General features: G+C 36.7%; 1 protein-coding gene across 4 annotated transcripts in view; it reads right to left on the reverse strand.

The window, feature by feature from the left end:
• Positions 1-5,113: 5,113 nt before the first annotated feature.
• cep89 (centrosomal protein 89) overlaps positions 5,114-21,974 on the reverse strand; it is a 105,681-nt gene continuing 88,820 nt past the window's right edge. For 2 of the 4 annotated variants that reach the window (XM_069901802.1, XM_069901801.1), the window contains exon 20: positions 5,114-7,658. In XM_069901802.1, the coding sequence (XP_069757903.1) occupies positions 7,235-7,658 (424 nt within the window). In that variant the 3' untranslated portion in view covers positions 5,114-7,234. The remainder of the gene's footprint in view (positions 7,659-21,974) is intronic. The other 2 variants (XM_069901812.1, XM_069901803.1) reach the window with 2 other exon arrangements.

Genomic DNA, 21,974 nt, shown 5'->3' on the forward strand with positions numbered 1-21,974 from the left:
CTGCCCCGGTGGCAACAGACTTAGTCTTAAGAAGCAAAAGGTGATTCAGGGCAAGTGCATCAAGATCATTTGGATCTGTATGTCTTAGTAATTGGACCACTACTGAGGATAGCTTCAACTTCACAAAGAACTGTCCAAAGACACTCCTCATTAAAATTTTGTCCATCGAGGATGCAATTGAGAACCTTTCGTACAGATCTAATCAATCTTTCCCATACACCTCCATGGTGTGAGCCAGAACGGGAATGAAAGATCCAATAATTTCTTTCTGGAGTAATACATCATGAATATGGTCCTAATTCCAGCCTATAAGCACTTTCTTTAATTTGTGTTGAGCCCCCACAAAGTTAATACCACTGTCAGATCGGACTTCTTTTATCTGACTGCGCCTGGCAATAAAACGCCAAAAATTTCTTTTAGTTTATCAGCATTTTGAGGCCACTCTTTTTGAGGCTGAGGAAGAAATCGAAGTCCAAATATCCACATTTTATTCTTCAGAAAAGACTTAACTTTCAAACCTCAGATAGCCAGATTAGCAGAATTATTAACTGCGTTAACATATCTGCACTGTATTGGACGTGAGATTTTATCAATTTCAGTGATTCTGTTAGCCACCAAAGTTCAAAACCTTGTGGTTTTATTGTTGATATATTTGAGCACAGAGGTGCTATGTCCAAAATATGGAATTTGTTAGTTTCATCTGCAACTCTATTTTCAACATTGCGTGCATTCTGCTTGCCAGGGTAGCAGCTGCTAGCTCCATTCCACTCTGGACTTTTCCAATACAAATCCACAATGTACCTGATCCTTGCTGTCATGCAGCAATAGGTAACTAACCGTCTTCACATAGGTAACTAACTTCAATAGGTAACTAACCGTCTTCACATTCATCAGCAAAATGATGCAATTGAGCAAATGTTACATTTTCAAAATTTGTGGGTTTGAAGCATCTGTCAATCTTGAAGTCTTCCAGCTTATGAAGATCCTGTATCCAATATGTCCAATCCTGTACAATGGATTCTGGTATTTCATTATCCCAAGCAATCCACTTCCTAAACAAATCTTGCAGGATCTTCTTGTTAGTCAGGGCAACTGGTGCTAATATTCCTAGAGGATCACATATTGAACTGACTGTTGATAGAATCCCTCTTCTTGTAAGAGGTCGGTCCTTGAAAATGATTTTGAACTTAAAAAACGTCACACTGAACACACTTTTGTACACCTAATGCCCTCTCCACAGAAAGGTTGTCATGGTCTAAGTCCAAATTATTAATTTCTTTTTCCCTTTCTCTTTCAGGTATGGCAGCCAATAACTGGCAACTGTTACTTTGTAGTGGGTCGTGAACGAGCACAGCAAAGAGACTGAGACAACAGGCTGGGAGCTTAAGTATCACAACTGCTTTATTTTGAGTTCTGCGCTACAGCCTTTAAACCTGTTCTGGTCCTACCCCCAACGTCCCGACACTTGCGTCGCGATGACGCAAGCGTGCACGTCCCCATCCGGACTGGACTGGAAGAGATGGTCCCGCAATGCCATCCTTGCCGCGGCTGCCCTGCTGACCGCGCGTGACAAGCGGGGCCGGTTTGCTACTGCAAACATGTGCATCGCCACAACTTATCCATTTGGTAAGTAGAAAGCCTCCTTTGAAACAGGTCGCTCTCAACTCATGATAAAGAGCTATTGCTTCTTTTACTGTAGCTACAGAAGTGAGACAGTCATCCACATAGAAGTTATTCTGATGGTGCTTATAGCTTGAGAGCTAAATTGTTCCATATCATCTTCAACACACCTAAGGGCAAAATATGCACAACTTAGTGATGAAGTCAGCCCAAATAAATGCCTTGTCATTCTGTATTTTACCATGTTCTGACCATAGTCTCCATCAGGCCACCAAGGGAATCGTAATAAGTCACGGTCTTCATTTCGGTACTTTCAGCTGATGAAACATTCCTTCAATGTCTGCACTGATGATGACAAGTTCTTTATGAAATCTAGTTAAAACTCCTATCAACATACTAGTCAAATCAGTACCTTGTAAGAGTTGAGAATTTAGTGAAACTCCCCAAAAGGTTGCTCCACAAGCAAACACCACTCAAAGATTTTTCTTCTGTGGATGAACCCCCCCCCATGGTGTGATAAATAGCATTTTTTGTCATCACTATGTTTCAAGATATTATCTGGTACTTTCTCTGCATAACCTGTAAATAGTATTTGGTGTATTCTGAATGAAAGGAAGAACCTTTCTTGAATCTTCTCTTTAAATTCAGTGTACGATGTTTGACAATGCTTCTATTATCAGGCATGCATATTTCCCTCTTCTTTAAAGGTAATCCAATGCAATAATAATCATTACCTAGCTTGGCAGTTTTTATCACCAATTCCAAGAACTGCTAGTTTTCTTTTTAAGGTTCTTGGTCATCCCTGAGGCACTCAGGAAAGTCATTCTTGAACTGCTACTCCTACAACCTATCAAGCTTAACAACTGATTGACACTTATCGCTGACCGGTTTTTAAACCTCTTCCTCCTAATAGTCTATTGATCGCCCAACCAAGGATAGTTTTGACACCATAAGGTTTGTTACCCACACTCTTTATCAATATCTAGTGGTTCCACAGTTTTTGGGACATCTAAACCAATCAACAACTCTATCTCCGAGTTGATTTCACACAAATACGTCCATGGTTTAATATAGTTTTGATGTGGGACGTTTTCTTTCTGCACAGCCATAGTTTTGTGAGTGTATATGCCTGGGAGTTCACAAAAATTGTTACTATCCAGTCCAGCAATCTCTAGGCTCAAAACAATGTTTCAATAGTTCTCAATAGAATTTTTAACCTTCTTCCTTTAAGATTAACCTTCTTCCTTAGCTCCATGGTGCAAAATGACACAGTACTGCCTGGGTCAAGAAATGCATATGTAAGCACTTTTGCATTTCCTTTCTGGGCCTTGACTTGCACGGGTACTATTAAAAGTTTGCAGTTGTTCTCTCCAGCCGCAGTAAGACCATTTATCAATACCAAGGCTTCAACATTGTTTTCACCTGCTTCTTTTCTTACTGTTTGTTCCTGTTCCGTATTCTTCTTTTCCTGGAAGATAGGTAGCATTTTGGGATGCTTTTGACTGCATATGTCACAGCTGTCACTTTTTGCAGTGTTTGCTGATGTGTCCTTTACACAGACAGCCAAAATATACTCCATTTTCCTTCAAAAAAGCAATTTTTCTCACTGTTTTCTTTTCCATTTTTCCCACTTTTCCAAAGCATGCTTATCATAACAGAACAAACAGTTCTTCACAGCAGGCAAACTTTCCTCTTCCTTAATTTCTTTATCTGCAACTGCCTGGGAGGTGGCAAATGTACTTTTTTTCAATTTTGGTTGAGGATATGATTTGGACCTCTCAACTTCTTTACTTACTGTTTGAGTGCCTTTGATATTTCCATACGCTAGATCTGTGACAATGTCCACTTGCCTTTCAATGAACTCTCCACCAAATCCATAAAAATAGCAATTTTATTGCATCTTTTCTGGTTTTAAACAACTGAACTTCTCCATATTCATTCATCCAGTAGGGTAATTTATTTAAAATGATTAACATATTAGTAAACATGTCAAGCTCTTGTAATGGCTGACCTCCACCATGACATTGCAACAACCTCTTAGAAATAGGGTGTAAGCTTGTAAAGCTTTCACGTCATCCATTTTTATTGACGACCATAAAAGAGCCTTCTGTACATAATCTGTTGCAAGTATATTTTGTTGCCAAAATGCTTCTTTAGTAAAGACTTAGCCCTTTCGAATCCTTTGTATGGGGCCATATGATGGCAACTCCTTTCAAGTTCTTGTGGTTGTCCACTCGTGAACTGTTCCAAATAATATAGACAATCCACCGAGTTTTGGCTCTTCATTTCAATTCTGCATTTACAGTTTTTCAAAAACATGGTATTGAAATGGATTGCCATCTAAAACTGGAATCTTTCTCTTGGGCAGATAAGAGAGAGATTATAACTGAATTAACAATGCAGCCACTTCACCCTTCTCTGCCTTCTCACGAAGATTTCTGTTACCTGTCGGGAGCAGCAAGTATTCTGCATTGTAAGATGGCATTTGGCACACATCTCCGTCCACTGGGGTCATTATTGGGTTATGAGATTTGGCACCACCATGCCTTAATCTGGCTTGTTTGGGTCCATACACATCTCGTAATTGTAACACTGGCTCTTTGGTATTAAATATTTTATTTTCCTGTTGTCCTTCCTCCAAACACGACTCCAAAAGTTTGCTCATCCTTGGGCAGGCTGACAGTGGCCATCTGTAGCTGCTCTGTGTGGGAGGCGTTGTGGCGAACGGATTGGAAGGTACGGGCATCTATCAGTCACCTACCTTGAATGTCGACCAGGAGTCCATGGTGGAGGAGGAAGTCAACACCCAGGATGGCAGTTGGGTGGGACGAAACGGTGAACCTCCAGAAGAACTTCCGCTGGCCGATCTAGAAGTGGACGGTCTTGTCTCCATATGTTCGGATCTCCATTGAATTGGCTGCATGGAGGGGAGGTCCTCGAGGCTGGTTCCGGGACTCGAAGGCTGTGGCCGGAATGACGCTGAGCCTTCTATATCCTCGACTTGGCCTTATTAAAAGCTATTTTTTTCTCAGTTCCAATTGTTCCTTTTGTCTTTTTAGTTGCTACTCTCTTCATAGCTGCTCTTCCTCTAATTCTTCTAAGGCATATTTATCCTTAAGCCACTCTTGTTCTGCTTCAAGAGCAGCCACTTCAGCCTGAACTTTTAGAAGTGTAGGTGCAGTACTTGAAACACTGGAGCTTGTTCTAGAACTCCTCTTGCTTCTCCTGCTACCAATATTTGATGCACCATCTTCTGGTCATATATCATCCTCCATTTCAAATATCACCTTAATATCTGACTTTGCATCCATTCTGGATTTCCCATCCTCCACATCACCATCTTCTGGCACACCTTCTGGCAATACCAACTGGCTGCTCTTAGTTTTTATTGATAATTTTTTTTGCAGTACTTTTTAAAATATTTTTATTGAGTTTAAAATATAAGCATACATACAGAATTGAAAATTGCATAATAATTCATTTGTATATAAATAAGCACCACAATAAAAGCAAAGTAGATAAAACTACATCAATAATTGCTTATAATACCTCAAAAACATTTAATTGAAATGATCTTTGCGACCATGTTAAACCTATTTATTGAAATTACTTGTATGAAATAAGAAAAAAAAACTAAAACTGCACCTAATCTATCCCTTCCTTCTAATCAAGGTTATCTTATATCATTAATTTAAAAAAAACACAATAATGAAGAACTATTGGCACACCACGGAGAACAGGCAATGAATCACCGGAACAAGCAGTAATTGGTAATTCTTCCAATTATAAAAAAAAATTCTAAAACTGAAACTTTCTATCTTTATTATACCTAATTTTCTCTGAATTTAAATAGGACATTACATCATATAACCATTGTGTATGAGTAGGGGATGAATTATCTCTCCATTTCAATAAAATTGCTCGTCTGACTATCAATATGATAAAAGCTAAAACATTTTCCTGAGATGCCAATATAGGTTTATCTGGATCACGAGAAAAAACAAACAAAGCAATTAAGGGACAAGGTTCAAAGTTGATCTTAAATATCATTGATAAAGTTTGGAAAATCTCTTTCCAGAATCTCTCTAAATTTGGGCATTCCCAAAACATATGAATCAAAGAAGCTTCAAAAATTTTACATTTCACAAATAGTGGATCAACATCAGCATAAAAGCGAGATAATTTAAGTTTGGACATATGTGTCCTGTGTATCACCTTAAATTGTAATAAACAATGCCTTGCACAAAATGAAGTTATTAATCAAGCAGAGAATGGAGTATCAATCTTCATCTGAAAATGCTACGTTCTAATTTCATTCCCAATCACTTAATCTCAACCAGAGATACTGATTTTAAATCCAATAAATTATTATAAATGCATATTAATCCACTATGAAAATAAAACTGTAAATTAAAAAAGCAGATCAAGAATATTAGTGTTGGAAATTTGCTGAAAATCCGAAAGCATAGACTGAACAAAATGTCTAATTTGTAAATATCTAAAAAAGTGTCTGTTTGAAAGATTAAATTTAGCTAATAATTGTTCGAAAGAGGCAAAATTATCTCAAAAAAAGAGATAATTAAAACTGTGAATACCTATTCTATGCCATTCCACAGTACTTCTGTGGGATTTGTATTCCCTGCAGCTGTAACCTCCTTTTCTATTACCTCATTCAGTCTCACAAAGAGAATGGCTTGGCTCTTCTTGTATCTAAGTGCCACCGTTCCAATTCTTCTCTAAATTCAGACCTTCATCTTCTTGACATGTATCCCCTCAGGGTCAGCAGCTTCAGTGACGGGTGGTATACTATCTTACTCCATCTACCTGATCTTTGCACTCAGGCATCAAACATGCACAACAATAACTCAAAAACCAAAACATCCCATAAAGGACAAGTGGCAGTTTCTCCAAACTGTGTTCTAACTTGCAATAAACACATAGAAAGAATGCTTAAATAAGGCTTACCGCTTCTTCAATGGCCTTGATGAAGATGTCGACAATAGTGTCTCCTTGAGTTTGAAATGCTCTAAACAGACCCAATTGATCCAGTCCAAATTCCAAATCTAATTTCTATGGCCTTAAATTCAATTTTTATTGGCTAAATTGCAGCAACTACTTCCCTTGGAAGATCAAAGAATGTTATTGTTGTCTATGGCTCGACAAACAAATCGATACTAAACTGAGTTTTCCAAAGTTTATTAAACGATATTAAACATTATTAACATTATCAGTTGCTATACAAGCTGTTAAATATTGTTAGGCGGTGCTAAAACTTTGTTAGATGGCCAATAAAAAAATGTCTAATAATTTTAATTCCTTCCATTTCATAGAACAAGGAACTAAACTAAGCATCTTTATCTCTTTAGCAAAGAAAGAAAAGCTAGCTATCCTTGAAGTAAAGTTGTCGCTAGGAGACAGCAAAAATATGTAAACAACATCTTGAAAGCCACAAACAGAATTTGCTTGCAAGCATGAAATACATTTTAACCCTTACATTAACCTTAACGTGAATCAACTAGTAAAACATTACAAGGCAATTAAAACATGTCTATTGTAGTAAGTCAATTAGAAGAAGTACAAAAGGATACATTTGGAAGTGCTGATTATTATTTCATTAAGAATAAAATTCATGCTCATTTTTTTCACTTTCATCACCGGAAGAACTTTGATGTTGATCAGAATCAGAGTCAAACATTGGGCTCTTGACAGTTTCTTCCTTGAGTTTTTGTTGAGTGATCGCACAATCTCCACTTTCAGGCAAATGACTTTTGTTATTATTTGGCTGCAAGTTATTCTCATGTGCCCTTCTATCTTCTACCCTTCTGGTAGAGGAGAACAACACATCATGGTACTTTGATACTCTTAAATCTGAATGACTGTCTAAATACCTGCAAGGGTTTTCTCCTATGTCAAATTGATTAAAGTTGACTGTATCCCAGAGATTCGTACTGTGTAAAGTGCGATGCAAAACATCTTTTATCCGCTGATTTTCCCTTGTAGTTGATTGCCAGACTGTCTCAAGCTCAGTTTCTACTTGCCTAAATGAAAGAATAAATTAAATTTATCAACATTACAACACATTCATTATTTTTGAGTTTAGGTTTATGTTATTTATAGATTCATTCCCTCAGGGAATGAAAATGTCCGATAGATTGCTTTAATATACAAAGATCCAGTTGCCTACTCAGAAGCAACAGGAATGTCCTGCAAATAAATGCATCAAAAATATTCTGAACAAATCCCAGTTAGAAAGATGTTCTTTCAAGTCTGAATGGAAGAAGGGAAAGTTGCAATGTCTTGTCCATAGCATCAGATTATTTCAATGAAAATGCTGAAATGAAATGTAAAGCCACTGTAAAGAACCCGTGAAAAATAACATGCTGGCAAAGATGGTGAAATGAAAGTTGTTCAAAATTCTAACAAAGGAAATAATTCTTTTCGATGTTTTTATTTTAATCATTGCATTTCTTCATCATATTTTACAGATTTTTAAAATGGGAAAAATAATTAGTGATTATTGCATTTGAGGCATCTAAAATGTTTGTTAAAGTTACTGAGGAGCAAAGAGAAAAATTTGGATTACTTCTGGAATTTTTTAAAAAAATTAAAGTTGAATCAAGAATCAACCCAAGATGCTTTCATTTTAAGGAATCAGGGAAAGGAATATTTATAATTCAAGCATCAAACAAGCAGACCCTGTTTGACAAGTGGAACCCTAACTCCAGTGTTAATAGGGTAATATTTGGCACGAATGCACAATAAAACTTAACAGCCCACCAAAATTCATTATCTTGATTAGCACGTGGCCAAGATCATTGCTAGCACTCGAGCCTGCTACAAATATTCATAGAACCAATACTATAACATGAACAAAACTGGAAAATGAAGTGCATAGAAGACCAATAAATGAGAGTGGAGGGGAAACACCAGGCAGGCGAGAAATCGCATGAAGAAGTACGGGGTCGGGGGGAGTCACGTGATGGAGTAGTTGCCGGTCGGGAAAACCAGCCCTCTCCAGAAAAATAGGAAAAAAGTTAGGAAAAGACAAAGAACAACAAAAATAAAATATAAGAAATAGAAGATAAAGTTACAGAGAGAAAGAAGATGGCACCCAAGAAGGAGAAAGTAAAAACAACCGAAATAAAAAGTAGAAAAGTCACCGAAGAAAGAAGAATGCCTTACCTGAAAGAACAGGGAGCTGTGGTGGCGAGGAGCGCCCGATCCCCGAGGTTAGTGCCTGCGCTAAAGAGTCGCAACCTCCCGATTGGTAGACTTCAAAAATGGATCTTGGAGCCAAGCACAAACAGCTGAGGGATGCTCGACACCAGGGTACTCAGCTGGAGGATGAGAAAGGTGGCAGAGGAGGGTGCGAGGAGATAGACGAGGGAGAAAGATGGAGGGGTGACCAACAAGAGGATCAACAACAGGAGGCCCAATAGACGAGCAGCCCAGGAGGAGCAACAGCAAGAGGCCCAGCAAGAGGAGGCCCGACAAAGAGATACAAGTAGCTCATCAGGAAAAACAGAAAAGACACAGACACGAAGAAGAAACAAACACAGGTACTGACACAGAAGATGAGGAAGAAGAAGACCAAGATCATCACAGAGAAATAGAAGGTAAAACTGATGGACAGAATATAGATAAAGCTTTTTTTTGAAGAACAAATGAGATCATTAAAAGAATGGTTATCATTAGAATTGAGTGCAATTAAAAGGAAAATGAAAAGAGCAGAAGATAAAATGCAAAATTTAGAGCTAGTCATGACTGAAATAGGGAAAAGAGTAGAGAATGTGGAAGAGCAGGAAACAGCTGTAGAAATGGCAGTAAATTACTTAAGACAAAAATTGGAAGAAAGTGAAAAGACAATTAAAGAGACACAAGAGTTATTATTTCAGAAAATTGATATGTTGGAAAATTATAGTAGGCGAAACAACATAAAAATAGTGGGCCTGAAGGAGGGTGAAGAAGGCACAGACATGAAGGAATTTATAAAAGGATGGATCTCGAAGGACATGGGAACGACAGAAATGCAGGAAGAAATGGAATTAGAAAGGGCACACAGAACACTAGCTCCGAAACTGGAGACACATCAAAAACCAAGAGCCATCTTAGTAAAATTTTTGAGATATATGGCAATTCCTTGGAGCGGCCAAGGAATAAAGTTAGAGAAGATAATAAACCATTGGAATACAAGGGTCAAAAAATATTTTTTTACCCAGACATTAGTTTTGAACTCTTAAAGAAGAGGAAGGAGTTTAATACAGCAAAAACGATTTTATGGAAAAAAGGTTTCAAATTCATGTTAAGAAACCCAGCCATGCTTAAATATTTATATCCAGGGAGCAAAAGAGACTGTTCTCGGATCCGGAGGAAGCATAAGAATTTGCAGAACGTATGCATGACAGAAGAAATGTAACAAGAATGAAGAATGGCGATGAAGTATATATAAAGATATAAAAACAATGTATATGTAAAGAACTAAAGAGGGAAAAGAAAAGGGAAGGAAGGAAATATGGGGGGAAAAAAGAGAGCTTTGTCATATGTGTAAAAAAAAAAGTGTTTACTGGGGAGGGCTGGGGGAGTGGGAATAACCGTCACTGCAAAATCAGTTAACGCTAGCGAGCAAGATTGCAATCCAAACAGAAAGGGGAGTTGTGGTTGCCCAGCAAGGCATAATGGAGCATTTGGAGAAGTGGTGGGGGGGGGGGGGGGGGGGGGGATTTGGGGTTATTGTATTATTGGGTGTGGGAACTGTTGGGGTATTTTATGTTTTAAATGTGTTGTCGTACATTGAGTTCAATAAGGGAAAACTAACAGATGAAAATGGGAAAAAGGGGGATGGAGGTGGCAAGGAGGTGGAAAAGAGGTATAAGCAAGATACAAGATGGCCACGTTGAATTATATGACTATAAACATTAATGGAATACATAACCAAATTAAAAGGAAGAGGCTACTAAATTTATTGAAGAAGGAAAAAATAGATATAGCATTTGTGCAGAAAACGCTTCTAACTGAAGTGGAACATAACAAATTAAAGAGAGATTGGGTAGGACACGTAGCAGCAGCATCCTACAATTCAAAAGCTAGAGGTGTAGCCATATTAATTAACAAAAATGTACCAATCAAAATAGAGGAGGAAATAATAGATCCAGCAGGGAGATATGTAATGATAAAATGTCAGATATACTCAGAATTTTGGAATTTGCTCTACATGCGCCTAATGAGGAGGATCAAAAGTTTAAGCAGGATTTTTTTTGAAGATTGCAGACACACAATGAAATATATTGATAGGAGGGGATTTTAACATCAATTTGGATCCAATGTTGGATAAAACTGGACAAAAGACAAACAAAAAGAATAAAGTAGCCAAATTTATGGTTAAATCAATGCAGGAAATGAAACTTATAGATACATGGAGGAGGCAACACCCAAGAGAGAAGGAATACTCATATTATTCGAGTAGGCACAAAACATACTCAAGGATTGATGTTTTTGTTGTTAGTCCATTCAAGGAAGAGTTAGGAAAACTGAGTATGAAGCTAGACTACTATCAGTTCATTCACCCCTGTTATTAACAATAGAACTGGAGGACATCCCACCAAGAGCATATAGATGGAGGTTAAACTCCATGCTACTTAAAAGGCAGGAATTTAGAGAGTTTATTGAACGCCAAATTAAAACATATTCTGTAATAAATATGGAATCAGTGAAAGACAAATTTATATTATGGGACGCAATGAAAGCCTTCATTAGAGGGCAGATAATAAGTTATGTAACTAAGATGAAAAAGGACTACAATCGGGAAATAGAACAGTTGGAAAGGGAGATAGTAAGTACAGAAAAGGAACTAGTAAAAAGGGATGATATAACAAAAAGGAGAGAAATGGCGAACAAAAAAAAAACGAAACATTACAAACGTACAAGGTGGAGAAGAACATAATGAAAACAAAGCAAAGGTATTACGAATTAGGAGAAAAAACACATAAAATATTAGCCTGGCAACTTAAAACAGAACAAGCTAAAAGAACTGTATTGGCATCAAGGAAAAAGGACAAACAAATTACATATAACCCAACAGAGATTAATGAAATCTTTAAGGAATTTTATGAACAATTATACCAAACTGAGAACGAGGGGAAAGATGATAAAATAGAAGAGTCTTTAGCTAAAACTGAACTGCCAAAATTGCAAGAAGAGGAACAAAACAAACTAATAAAACCATTTGAAATAGAGGAAGTACAGCATATATTAAAAAAGCTGCCAAACAATAAAACACTAGGAGAGGATGGATTCCAATAGAATTTTATAAAACATTTAAAGAGTTACTAATTCCCCCTCTCCTGGAAACAATGAACCAGGTAGAAGAAACACAAAACTTGCCAGATTCATGTAAGATAGCAATAATTACAGTAATACCAAAGATGGGGAAGGATGCATTAACACCAGCATCATATAGACCAGATTATAAGATTAGCCGATTGTGTTCCAAAAATAGTAAAACAAGATCAAACTGGATTTATTAAGAAAAGACGAACAGTGGATAATGTCTGTAAACTTATTAATCTAATTCATGCAGTTCAAGGAACTGTTTCTTTAGACGCAGAAAAAGCCTTTGACAGAGTAGAGTGGAACTACTTATTTAAAGTATTACAGAAGTTCAATCTACCAGAAAAATATATAAATTGGTTTAAAGCAATTACTGTATAATGGACCATTGGCGAAGGTAGCAGTAAATGGATATGTATCGAATCAATTTAAATTAAGTAGGTCAACTAGACAGGGATCCCCCCCTCATTGTTCGCCTTAGCAATAGAACCTTTGGCAGAACTGATAAGAATAGAAAATAAAATAAAAGGGATAAAAATAAAGGAGAAGGAGTATAAAATCAGCTTATTTGCAGATGACATCATAGTATACCTAACAGAGCCAGAGATATCAATAAAAGAATTACATAAGAAATATGGAGAAATATCAGGGTACAAGGTCAACGCAAATAAAAGTGAAGTGACGCCAATGTGTAATGCAGATTATACAGAATTTAAAAAAGAATCACCATTTAAATGGCAAGCACATCAATCCGATATCTAGGGATCAGGTTAGATAATAACTTAAAGCACTTGTACAAACTAAATTATCAGCCACTAATAAAGAAATTGCAGGAAGACTTAGAACATTGGAAAGAATTACCACAAAAGTTGTTAGTGAGGGTAAATTGCATTAAAATTAACGTGTTCCCGAGGATACAATACTTATTTCAAACATTACCAATTCCCTTAACAGAATTTTTTTTTAATGAACTAAAGAGAATAATAAGGAAATTCTTGTGGAAAGGGAGGAAACCGAGGGTAGTGTTAGATAAATTAACAGAGAGGTATAACCAAGGTGGTTTGCAGTTATCAAACTTTAGAAATTATTATCGAGCAGCATAATTAAGGTATTTATCAGATTTTTAACAGACAAGGGAAAAACCAGACTGGACTAAGATAGAACTAGATAAAATAGGGGAGAAGGTACCGGAACATATACTTTATAAGTAGGATGAAAAGCTGGTGCAATATAAAAACTCATCAGTACTGCATCATTTACTTAATACATGGAAGAAGATCAACTTAGAAAGGAAAAAACAAATTACCAAATACCAAAATTATTATTGACACAAAATCCACTAATCCCTTTTACAATAACCTTTCCTTTAGGCCAGTGGTTCTCAACCTTTTACTTTCCACTCACATACCACTTTAAGTATTCCTTATGCCATAAGTGTTCTGTGATTAGTAAGGGATTGCTTAAGGTGGGATGTGAGTAGGAAGAGAAGGTTGAAAATCACTGCTCTAGACCCAATTATTACTGAAGTATTTTGGTTGAGAAAAATTGTCATTGGCCCATTTCCTTTGGAGTTATGAAACCGTGCACATAACAAATCGATTTGGAATGATTAAAACAGTGGTTTTCAAACTTTTTCTTTCCACCCACATCCCACCTTAAGCAATCACTTATTAATCACAGAACACTTATGGCATAGGGAATACTTAAAGTGGGATGTGAGTGGAAAGAAAAAGGTTGGGAACCACTGCTCTAGAGAATGGGAGAGAAAAGGAATCAAAAGAATAGAAAATTGTTTTTTGGGAAATAATTTATTAACATTTGAACAGCTGAACTACAAATATGGAATAACTCATGGTACAATTTTGCATATCATCAATTGAAAGCTTATTTAAAGGATAAATTGGGAAACAGATTGAGATTACCAGAAGGAAGCAGCTTTGAATATGTGATTACAGACACAATGATAATTAAAAGATTTATAACAAATATGTACATTAAGCTGCAAGATAAGGAAAATGATGAAATAAACTATAAACCTAAACAGAAGTAGGAAAAGGATTTAAACATAAAGATAAAAAATGAAGTATGGGAAAAGTTATGTTCTGGAACTATGAAGAATACAATAAACACAAGGTTACACATGATACAGTAGAATTGGTTACACAGGGTATATATCACTCCTCAAAAATTAAAAGAATGGGATTCAACATTATCAGATAGGTGTTTTCACTGTAAGGAGGAAATGCAATTTGGGCATGTACGAAAGTGAAAACGTTTTGAGAAGAACTAAATCAGATATTAAATAAAATTACAAACAATAACATACCAAAAAATCCAGAGATCTTTCTTTTAAGTAACATAAGAAGTCAAGAATTAGGCCTCAAATTGGATAAAGCGCAAAAAAAATTTCATTACGATCGTTCTAGCAGTAGCAAAAAATTGTATAATGTCAACTTGGAAAATGGAAGAGAGCCTGAGAATACAGCAATGGTTCATGGAAATGAATAAATGTATTCCAATGGAAAAAAAAACATATAATTTAAAAAATAAAGTCACATTGTTTGAACAAATACATGGAACATAACAGAGATAGCTTGCCTAGGACCTCCATCACCTAAAATGAAAATGATAAGACAAAACGACTAGATTCAGTGTGTAACAAATAGCATTTTTCTTGTTTATTTTCCTTTGCTATTGTTTTATGGTTTTGGAGGGGGGTGCGAAGAGGGGAGGGAGGGAAAAGGGGGAAAAAAAGGAGAAAATGCCACTGTGTAAATTTAATGAGAAACATTTGTACATATTTTGGTTGATATGGTTCACAGTGTGAAAAATAAAAAAAATTATTAAAAAATAAATTTTAAAAAAAGAATTACAGGGTCAGGAGGAAGAAACAGAAAGGCTTTGAATGGCCATTGCTCCTGAGGCTCTACTGCCAACATCATTGCAAAGAACTCTACCAGATATCCTTCATACGAGAAATATTTCCTCTTAATTATAATTTCCCATCCTTGCCTTCACTTCTGGAATGTTTGACATCACATCAGCAACTCATCTGTGACCAAAATGAAAGTTCTGAAGTAGAGCCACTTGTGACAACATTATTCATTGTGTAATGAGAAGTCTTTGAGAGGTCTTGGACAAAGTGCCTATCATTAGGTACTTCTAGGACAACTGTGCCAGGACACTTGCCAGGTAACTAAGTTACAGAACTCTATCCTTGGACATCCACCTGGCAAGGCACCAAATCTGCACCCTACTCTGAAGGATCATCCTCCTGATCTCCAGTTTTCTTTCTCAAGACTGCAATCCTCTACTCCAAAAGTAAAAATCCCTGACCTAGGAATAGATACATAATTCCCTGAAAGTGGCATCATTGGGTTGTGAAGAGAGCTTTAGGCAAATTGGCCTTCATATGTATTGAGTATAGGAGTTGGGATGTTATAGCCAAGTTGTATAAGACATTGGTGTGGCCAAATTTGGAGTATTGTGTGCAATTTTGGTCACCTAACTACAGGATTAGAGACAATTATTTGGGACAATAAGATTGAAAGAGGGCAGACAAGAGTTACTAGGATATTGCAGGGACTTCAGGAACTGAGTTATAGGGAAAGGTTAAACAAGTTAGGACTTTATTTCTTGGAGCGTAAAAGAATGAGGGGAGATTTGATAGAGGTCAACAAAAATATGAGGGATATAGATAGAGTAAATACAAGTAAGCTTTTTCCACTGAGATTATGAGAGATAAAAACCAAAGGACGTGAGTTAAGGATGAAAGGGAAAATGTTCAGGAGGAACATTAGGGGAATTTCTTCACACAGAGTAAAATTTAGACAGGTTCATGGATGTGAGGGGTATGGAGGACTAAGGAATGGGTGCAGGTCAGTGTGACTAGGCAGAAAAATAGTTTGGCACACTTTGGAAGGTCAAAGTGCCTATTTTCTGTGCTATAATGTTTTATGCTCTTCTAAATTTCTGATCCTCATTTAAACTGGCAATATACTGGTTCCCATCTCTTATTATTCATCTGCCAGTACTAATTCCATCCCACTTTAAGTAAATCAATAGTTAATCTAGTCCTATGCCCCAACTCACCACAAAACACTAATAGTACTCAAATATGACCCGATTAATGTTTTTATTCACATTTTGTAGTGTGTGCTTCCGTGAAGTATGGAAAGAAGACACACACACGAGGAGTCAAATTCAAAGGCTGATTTATTGCTCTGGCAGCTCTGCTTACATTCTCTCCTCGCTGCTGTGACATCACGACAGCGCCGATCTCCGATTGGGCGGCATTCCCGCCTTTGCTCACTGTTTCCCGCTGTGTGGGTGGTCACCTAGGACCAAGGTCATTAGCCCCCACAGGGTCTACTGGATCGCCGCATTTGTCGGCCATTTTGTTTACCAGCTCGCATCCCGGTTAGTGGGCGCTACATGACTATACCCCCGCCCCCAAACTGGAAATTGGAGTGCTGTTCGCTGCTTTCAATGGCCTAGCTTTACGTTGCAGGGACTGCGAGAGATCGGTTGGCTAATGCTCAGGTGTACTGGCTTGAGACAGTCAATAGTGAAAGTCTCTTCCTTACCACTGATATCTTGATTACTTTATATGGCCACTCATATGGCCATTTGCAGAGGTGTTCGGTGTGCCCTTCTATGAACAAAAACTTACTCACAGGTCTCTAAGTCTTTGAGGACGTAGGTTTTGGCCTGGCTGTGCAGCGGAGGCTACAGAGGAGCTAGAATGCCCAGTTTTTTCCTAAGCTTAGTCAATTAGTCCTCTGGGTCCTCGGTAGCGGCCAAGAACTCCCCCAGTATCACCACCGGTGCGCAGCATACCATCTTGGCTGCTGAGGCGTTGAAGTCCTCTTTTGGCACCGTGTGAATCCCCAGGAGGACACAAAGTAACTCATCTGCCCAGTTCAGCCTCTTGAGTCGAGCCATCAAAGCCACCTTTAGGTGCCTGTGGAACCGCTCCACCAATCCGTTGGCCTGAGGGTGGTAAGCAGTGGTTTGGTGGAGCTGGGTTTCCAGCAAATTGGCCAGAGTTGCCCAGAGTCCCGAAGCTAACTGTGTACCTCACTGTTTTCAAACTGCCCCACTAAACTCACATTCCATCTTAAGCAATCCCTATGCCATAAGCACTCTGTGATTAATAAGGAATTGCTTAATGTGGTATATGAATGGGAAGGGAAGGTTAAGAAACACTGCTCTATACCCAATTGTAACTGAAATATTTTGCTGAGAAAAATTGTCATTGGCCCATTTCCTTTGGAGTTATGAATCGTGGATATAACGAGTCAATTATGTACGATCAAAACAGTGGTTTTCAAACCTTTTTCTTCCACTCATATACCACCTTAAGCAATCCCTTACCAATCACAGAGCACTTATGGCGTAGGGATTACTTAAGGTGGAATGTGAGTTTAGGGGCAGTTTGAAAACCACTGGTGTACCTCTATAGGTGGTTATATGCTCCAGGACTCTGAACCTCAACACCCAGGAGTTAATTAGAGCCCTGGCGGAGGTCTCGGTGATTTTATCAGCCAGCAGAACTACCTCCGCCCACTCTGTGGAGTGGTCAATCATGGTGAGGAAATATCTCGCCCCATGGGAGACCGGCAGTGGCCCTACAATGTCAGTACGGACGTGGCTGAATCGACGTCACTCTGGCTTGAAAGTCTTGGAGTCGAAGTCGAAGACTGATTTATTGCACTGGCCTCTCTGCTTATATTCTCTCCTCGCTGCTGACATTGGGAGTGACATCACAGTAGTGCCAATCTCTGATTAGGCAGGGTTCATTCTAAGATCTTCTCTAAAATTCTAGCGACAAGGCTAGAGAAGATATTACCATACATTATCTCTGAAGACCAGACTGGATTCATTAAAAATCGTTATTCCTCCTTTAATATTAGAAGATTGATGATTATTATTTACACTCCTTCACATAAGTCTTCAGAATGTGTTATTTCACTAGATGCTGAGAAGGCCTTCGATAGAGTAGAATGGCCTTATTTATTTACAGTTCTTGAAAAATTTAATTTTAGTCCGATATTTATATCTTGGATTAAACTTCTTTATAATTCCCCAGTTGCCTCGGTTTTTACTAATACCCAAAGATCGCCATATTTTCGATTATTTCGGGGCACCGGGCAAGGGTGCCCCCTTAGCCCTTTATTATTTAACTTAGCTTTAGAACCTTTGGCAATTGCTATCAGAGAAGCACCCAATATTACTGGTATTATTCGTTGCAGGGATATTCATAAAGTATCACTATATGCAGATGATTTATTGTTATATATTTCCAATCCTGAAAATTCTATTCCTGCAGTTTTATCTTTATTAGCCCAATTTAGTAATTTTTCGGGATATAAACTGAATTTAAATAAAAGTGAATTATTCCCTTTTAATGGATGGGTCCCTATTTATGATAGTTTACCTTTTAAAATAGCTAGAGACCATTTTATATATTTAGGGATTAAGATTACTAAAAAACATAAAGATTTGTTTAGGACTAATTTTTTCCCTCTATTGGACCTGATCGGCAGTTTACTTACCAATTGGTCACCATTATCCCTATCCATGATAGGCCGAATTAATGCTATTAAGATGATGATCTTACCTAAATTTTTATATATATTCCAAGCTATACCTATTTTTGTTCCTAAATCTTTTTTTGATAAGGTCGATTCTAAATTGTCCTCGTATATCTGGCAAAACAAGAATCCTAGATTGGGGAAAAAATATTTACAGAAATCTAAACTAGAGGGAGGGTTGGCATTACCCAACTTTAGAATTTATTACTGGGCAATTAATATTAGTTACTTAAGGTATTGGTTGAATTATTCAGAATTATCTCTAAATCCCCAATGGGTAAATTTAGAAATTAAACCGATACAAAATTTTTCAATTAGCTCTATTTTGGGAGCTGCTCTCCAAATTATATAAACAAATTGATAATCCAATGGCTAAACATACACTACGTATATGGTTTCAATTCCGGAGATTTTTTGGCCTAAGTCATTTTATCTTGGAAACTCCTATTGTACTAAATTTCCTTTTTCATCCCTCTCTAATTGATCAAGCTTATTTACTCTGGAAAGTTAAAGGTATAACATGCTTTTCGGATTTATTCTTGGATAACTCTTTCATGTCATTTGAACAATTATCCATGAAATATGATTTACCTTGATCTCATTTCTTTCGATACTTGCAGATTAGGAGTTTCTTAGTTTCGACTTTACCCTCTTTTCCCAATCGGGAGACTACGACTGTTTTAGAGGATATACTATATTCAAAATTCCCTCCAAAAGGTGTGATATCTAAATTATATAATATAATTACAAAAATAAATTCTGGGACTTTTGAAAAGTTTAAAAATGATTGGGAAAGAGAACTCAACCTTCATATTTCTAATGAAAATTGGAATAAAATTCTGCGACTGGTAAACTCTTCTTCTCTATGCGCAAAACATTCACTAATACAGTTTAAAGTTGTTCATAGAGCTCATATGTCTAAAGATAAACTCCATCGCTTTTATTCTCATATCGATCCTATATGTGATAAATGTCAATTGGAAATAGCTTCCCTTACACATATGTTTTGGTCCTGTCCCTCTTTACAGAATTATTGGAAGGAAATTTTTTCCATTATATCTACTGTTTTGAATATTGATTTACAACCACATCCCATTACTGCAATTTTTGGATTACCTATGATAGATTTGACTTATTTATCTCTTCCTGCGGATCGTATGATTGCTTTTCTTACACTAATGGCTAGAAGATCTATACTATTAAATTGGAAAGAGGTAAATCCTTCCACTGTTTTCCAATGGTTTACCCAAACTATACTATGTTTAAATTTAGAGAAAATTAGAAACTCTGTCTATGAATCCCCTTCTAAGTTTGAGTTAACCTGGCGACCATTTATTCAATATTTTCATTTGTGGTGAGTTGATCTGGCTCTGTTTTCTTTCTATGATTATGTATGATAATTGGGCTGTAAGATGAGATCGGAGTGATCGGCGTGGTTTAGCTATATCTGTAGGTTTTTTTTAAAAAGTTTTTTTTAAAGTTTTTTTTAATTCAGATTTGTTTTTTCTTCTTTTTTGGGTTTTTTTTTCCTCTTTTTTTCATATATTGTTATTAATTATATCTTTTTTTAAGAGATAGTTCACACCCTAAACTGATCAAAAAAATTTTTTTTATGATATATTTTTATTCTGTAATATTATTGTTTAATATCTCTGTATTAATTCATTACTTACTATGTATTTTTTTTATATCTCTTTGAACTGTATGTGTTTATAAATTATAATAATAATAAAAAGATTGAAAAAGAAAGAAAGGCAGGGTTCCCGCCATTACTCACTGTTTCCCACCATGCAGGTACAAAGGTACCTGGTACAAAGGATGTTGGCCCCCGCAGGGTCTGCATGGTTGCCACGTTCATCAGCCATTTTGTGTACCGGGTCGCGCTCTGCTACAATTTGTTATTTCTGTCTTTTTATTTTCTATATCTGCATTTATTGAACTCAAAAACCCTTTGGCTTTTGAAAATTTATCTGAAAGAATTAATGACTTTCTAGGAGCAGAATGGAAAAGCAAAATGCTATAGTAAAACTATAAATCACTGGTTATGCCTCAACTGGAATAATGAGCCAAGTTTTTCGTAAAGAAGTAGGAAAGGCATAAAGAACTTGGATGTGGTCCAGAAAATACTTGAATGATGTTATGGAGGAAGTTCCTTATTTGTGTGAGATTAGAGTTGGATTAATTTTCCTTAGATCAGTTAAGATAGTGGCAAGATTATAACAAATTAAAAATGCACCATAATGAAGATAAATGTTAAATTTGTTTTACAGTGACATTATCTAACAAAAAAAAAGACACCCAACCAGGTGTGAGATCATATAACATGAGATATATGGGAAGTTTCTTTCCCACTGTTATCAGACTCCTGAATGAACCCCAAAATTGTAAAATTATTGTTGCCTTTGCTCTGTGACAAGAGATCATTCTCTGCATCTCTGAACTTCAGTACTATCTATAAGATTTTTGATATACTTGACAATAAACAAACTAAAAGCACAGCTATCAATGTTGAAACTTTTCAATATTGGGATATTCATAGATCAGAACTAGATGATACAAATGCCATAAATGTATAGAAATCTGGAGGAGCTGGCAGACATGCGAAGAGAAGATATTTCAAAACTAGAATCGGAATTTTAAATTTGAGACATATTTTAACTGGAAGAGGATGTAGGTCAGCAAGCTGTGTGAATACAGGCTGCTGAGCTCTGGAACAGGTTATTGATAATCCCAAGTTTGCAAACGCGGAGAAAGGAGAGCAGGCAGAAGCAGTTTGGAACTGTTCAAGTCTAGAGATGACAAAGGAACAGCTGAAAATTTCTCAAGTAGAAGAGAAATTTGCAGCATGATGCAAATGAATTATAGAGATAAAATTAGGCAGTCTTACAATAGCATAGAATTGAAATCTTAAACTCAATGATTCATAAAAATATAATAAACTTGAATTAAACTGCTCTACTTAAAGACGCTGTATGGAAAAGGGGTAAAGTGTGTGGCTTAAGATCGGAGTTTGTGACAAGACATAGCAGGAGAAAATGGTGACATTGCTGATATTAGCACACATGAAAGAAATGTGTTTTTTGATGAATTTGCCAAAGATAAAAGTACAGATGAACAAAAGGAGACAGCAAGGAATAAATCCTTAGGGAACACTAGAGATAATGCTGCATGTGTAGGAATAAAAGCTATTACTGGTAATTGTCTGGGTATAACTGAAGTCAAAAGTGGAATCTGGCAAATATAATCCAAACCCATGGAAATCAATAGAAAGATATTGATGGAGTGATGCAGGTATCAAAGTCTGCAGGAAGATCTAAAAGGAGGATGGATTACTTTTGTAGAATCTCATTGCATGTCATTAGTGATTGTAATCAGAGCCATTGTATTCCTGGGATTGAGGCAGAAACTTGAATGGAATAATTAAAAACAATT

This window comes from Narcine bancroftii, chromosome 10, assembly GCF_036971445.1.
Source record: "Narcine bancroftii isolate sNarBan1 chromosome 10, sNarBan1.hap1, whole genome shotgun sequence".
Lineage (NCBI taxonomy): Eukaryota > Metazoa > Chordata > Chondrichthyes > Torpediniformes > Narcinidae > Narcine > Narcine bancroftii.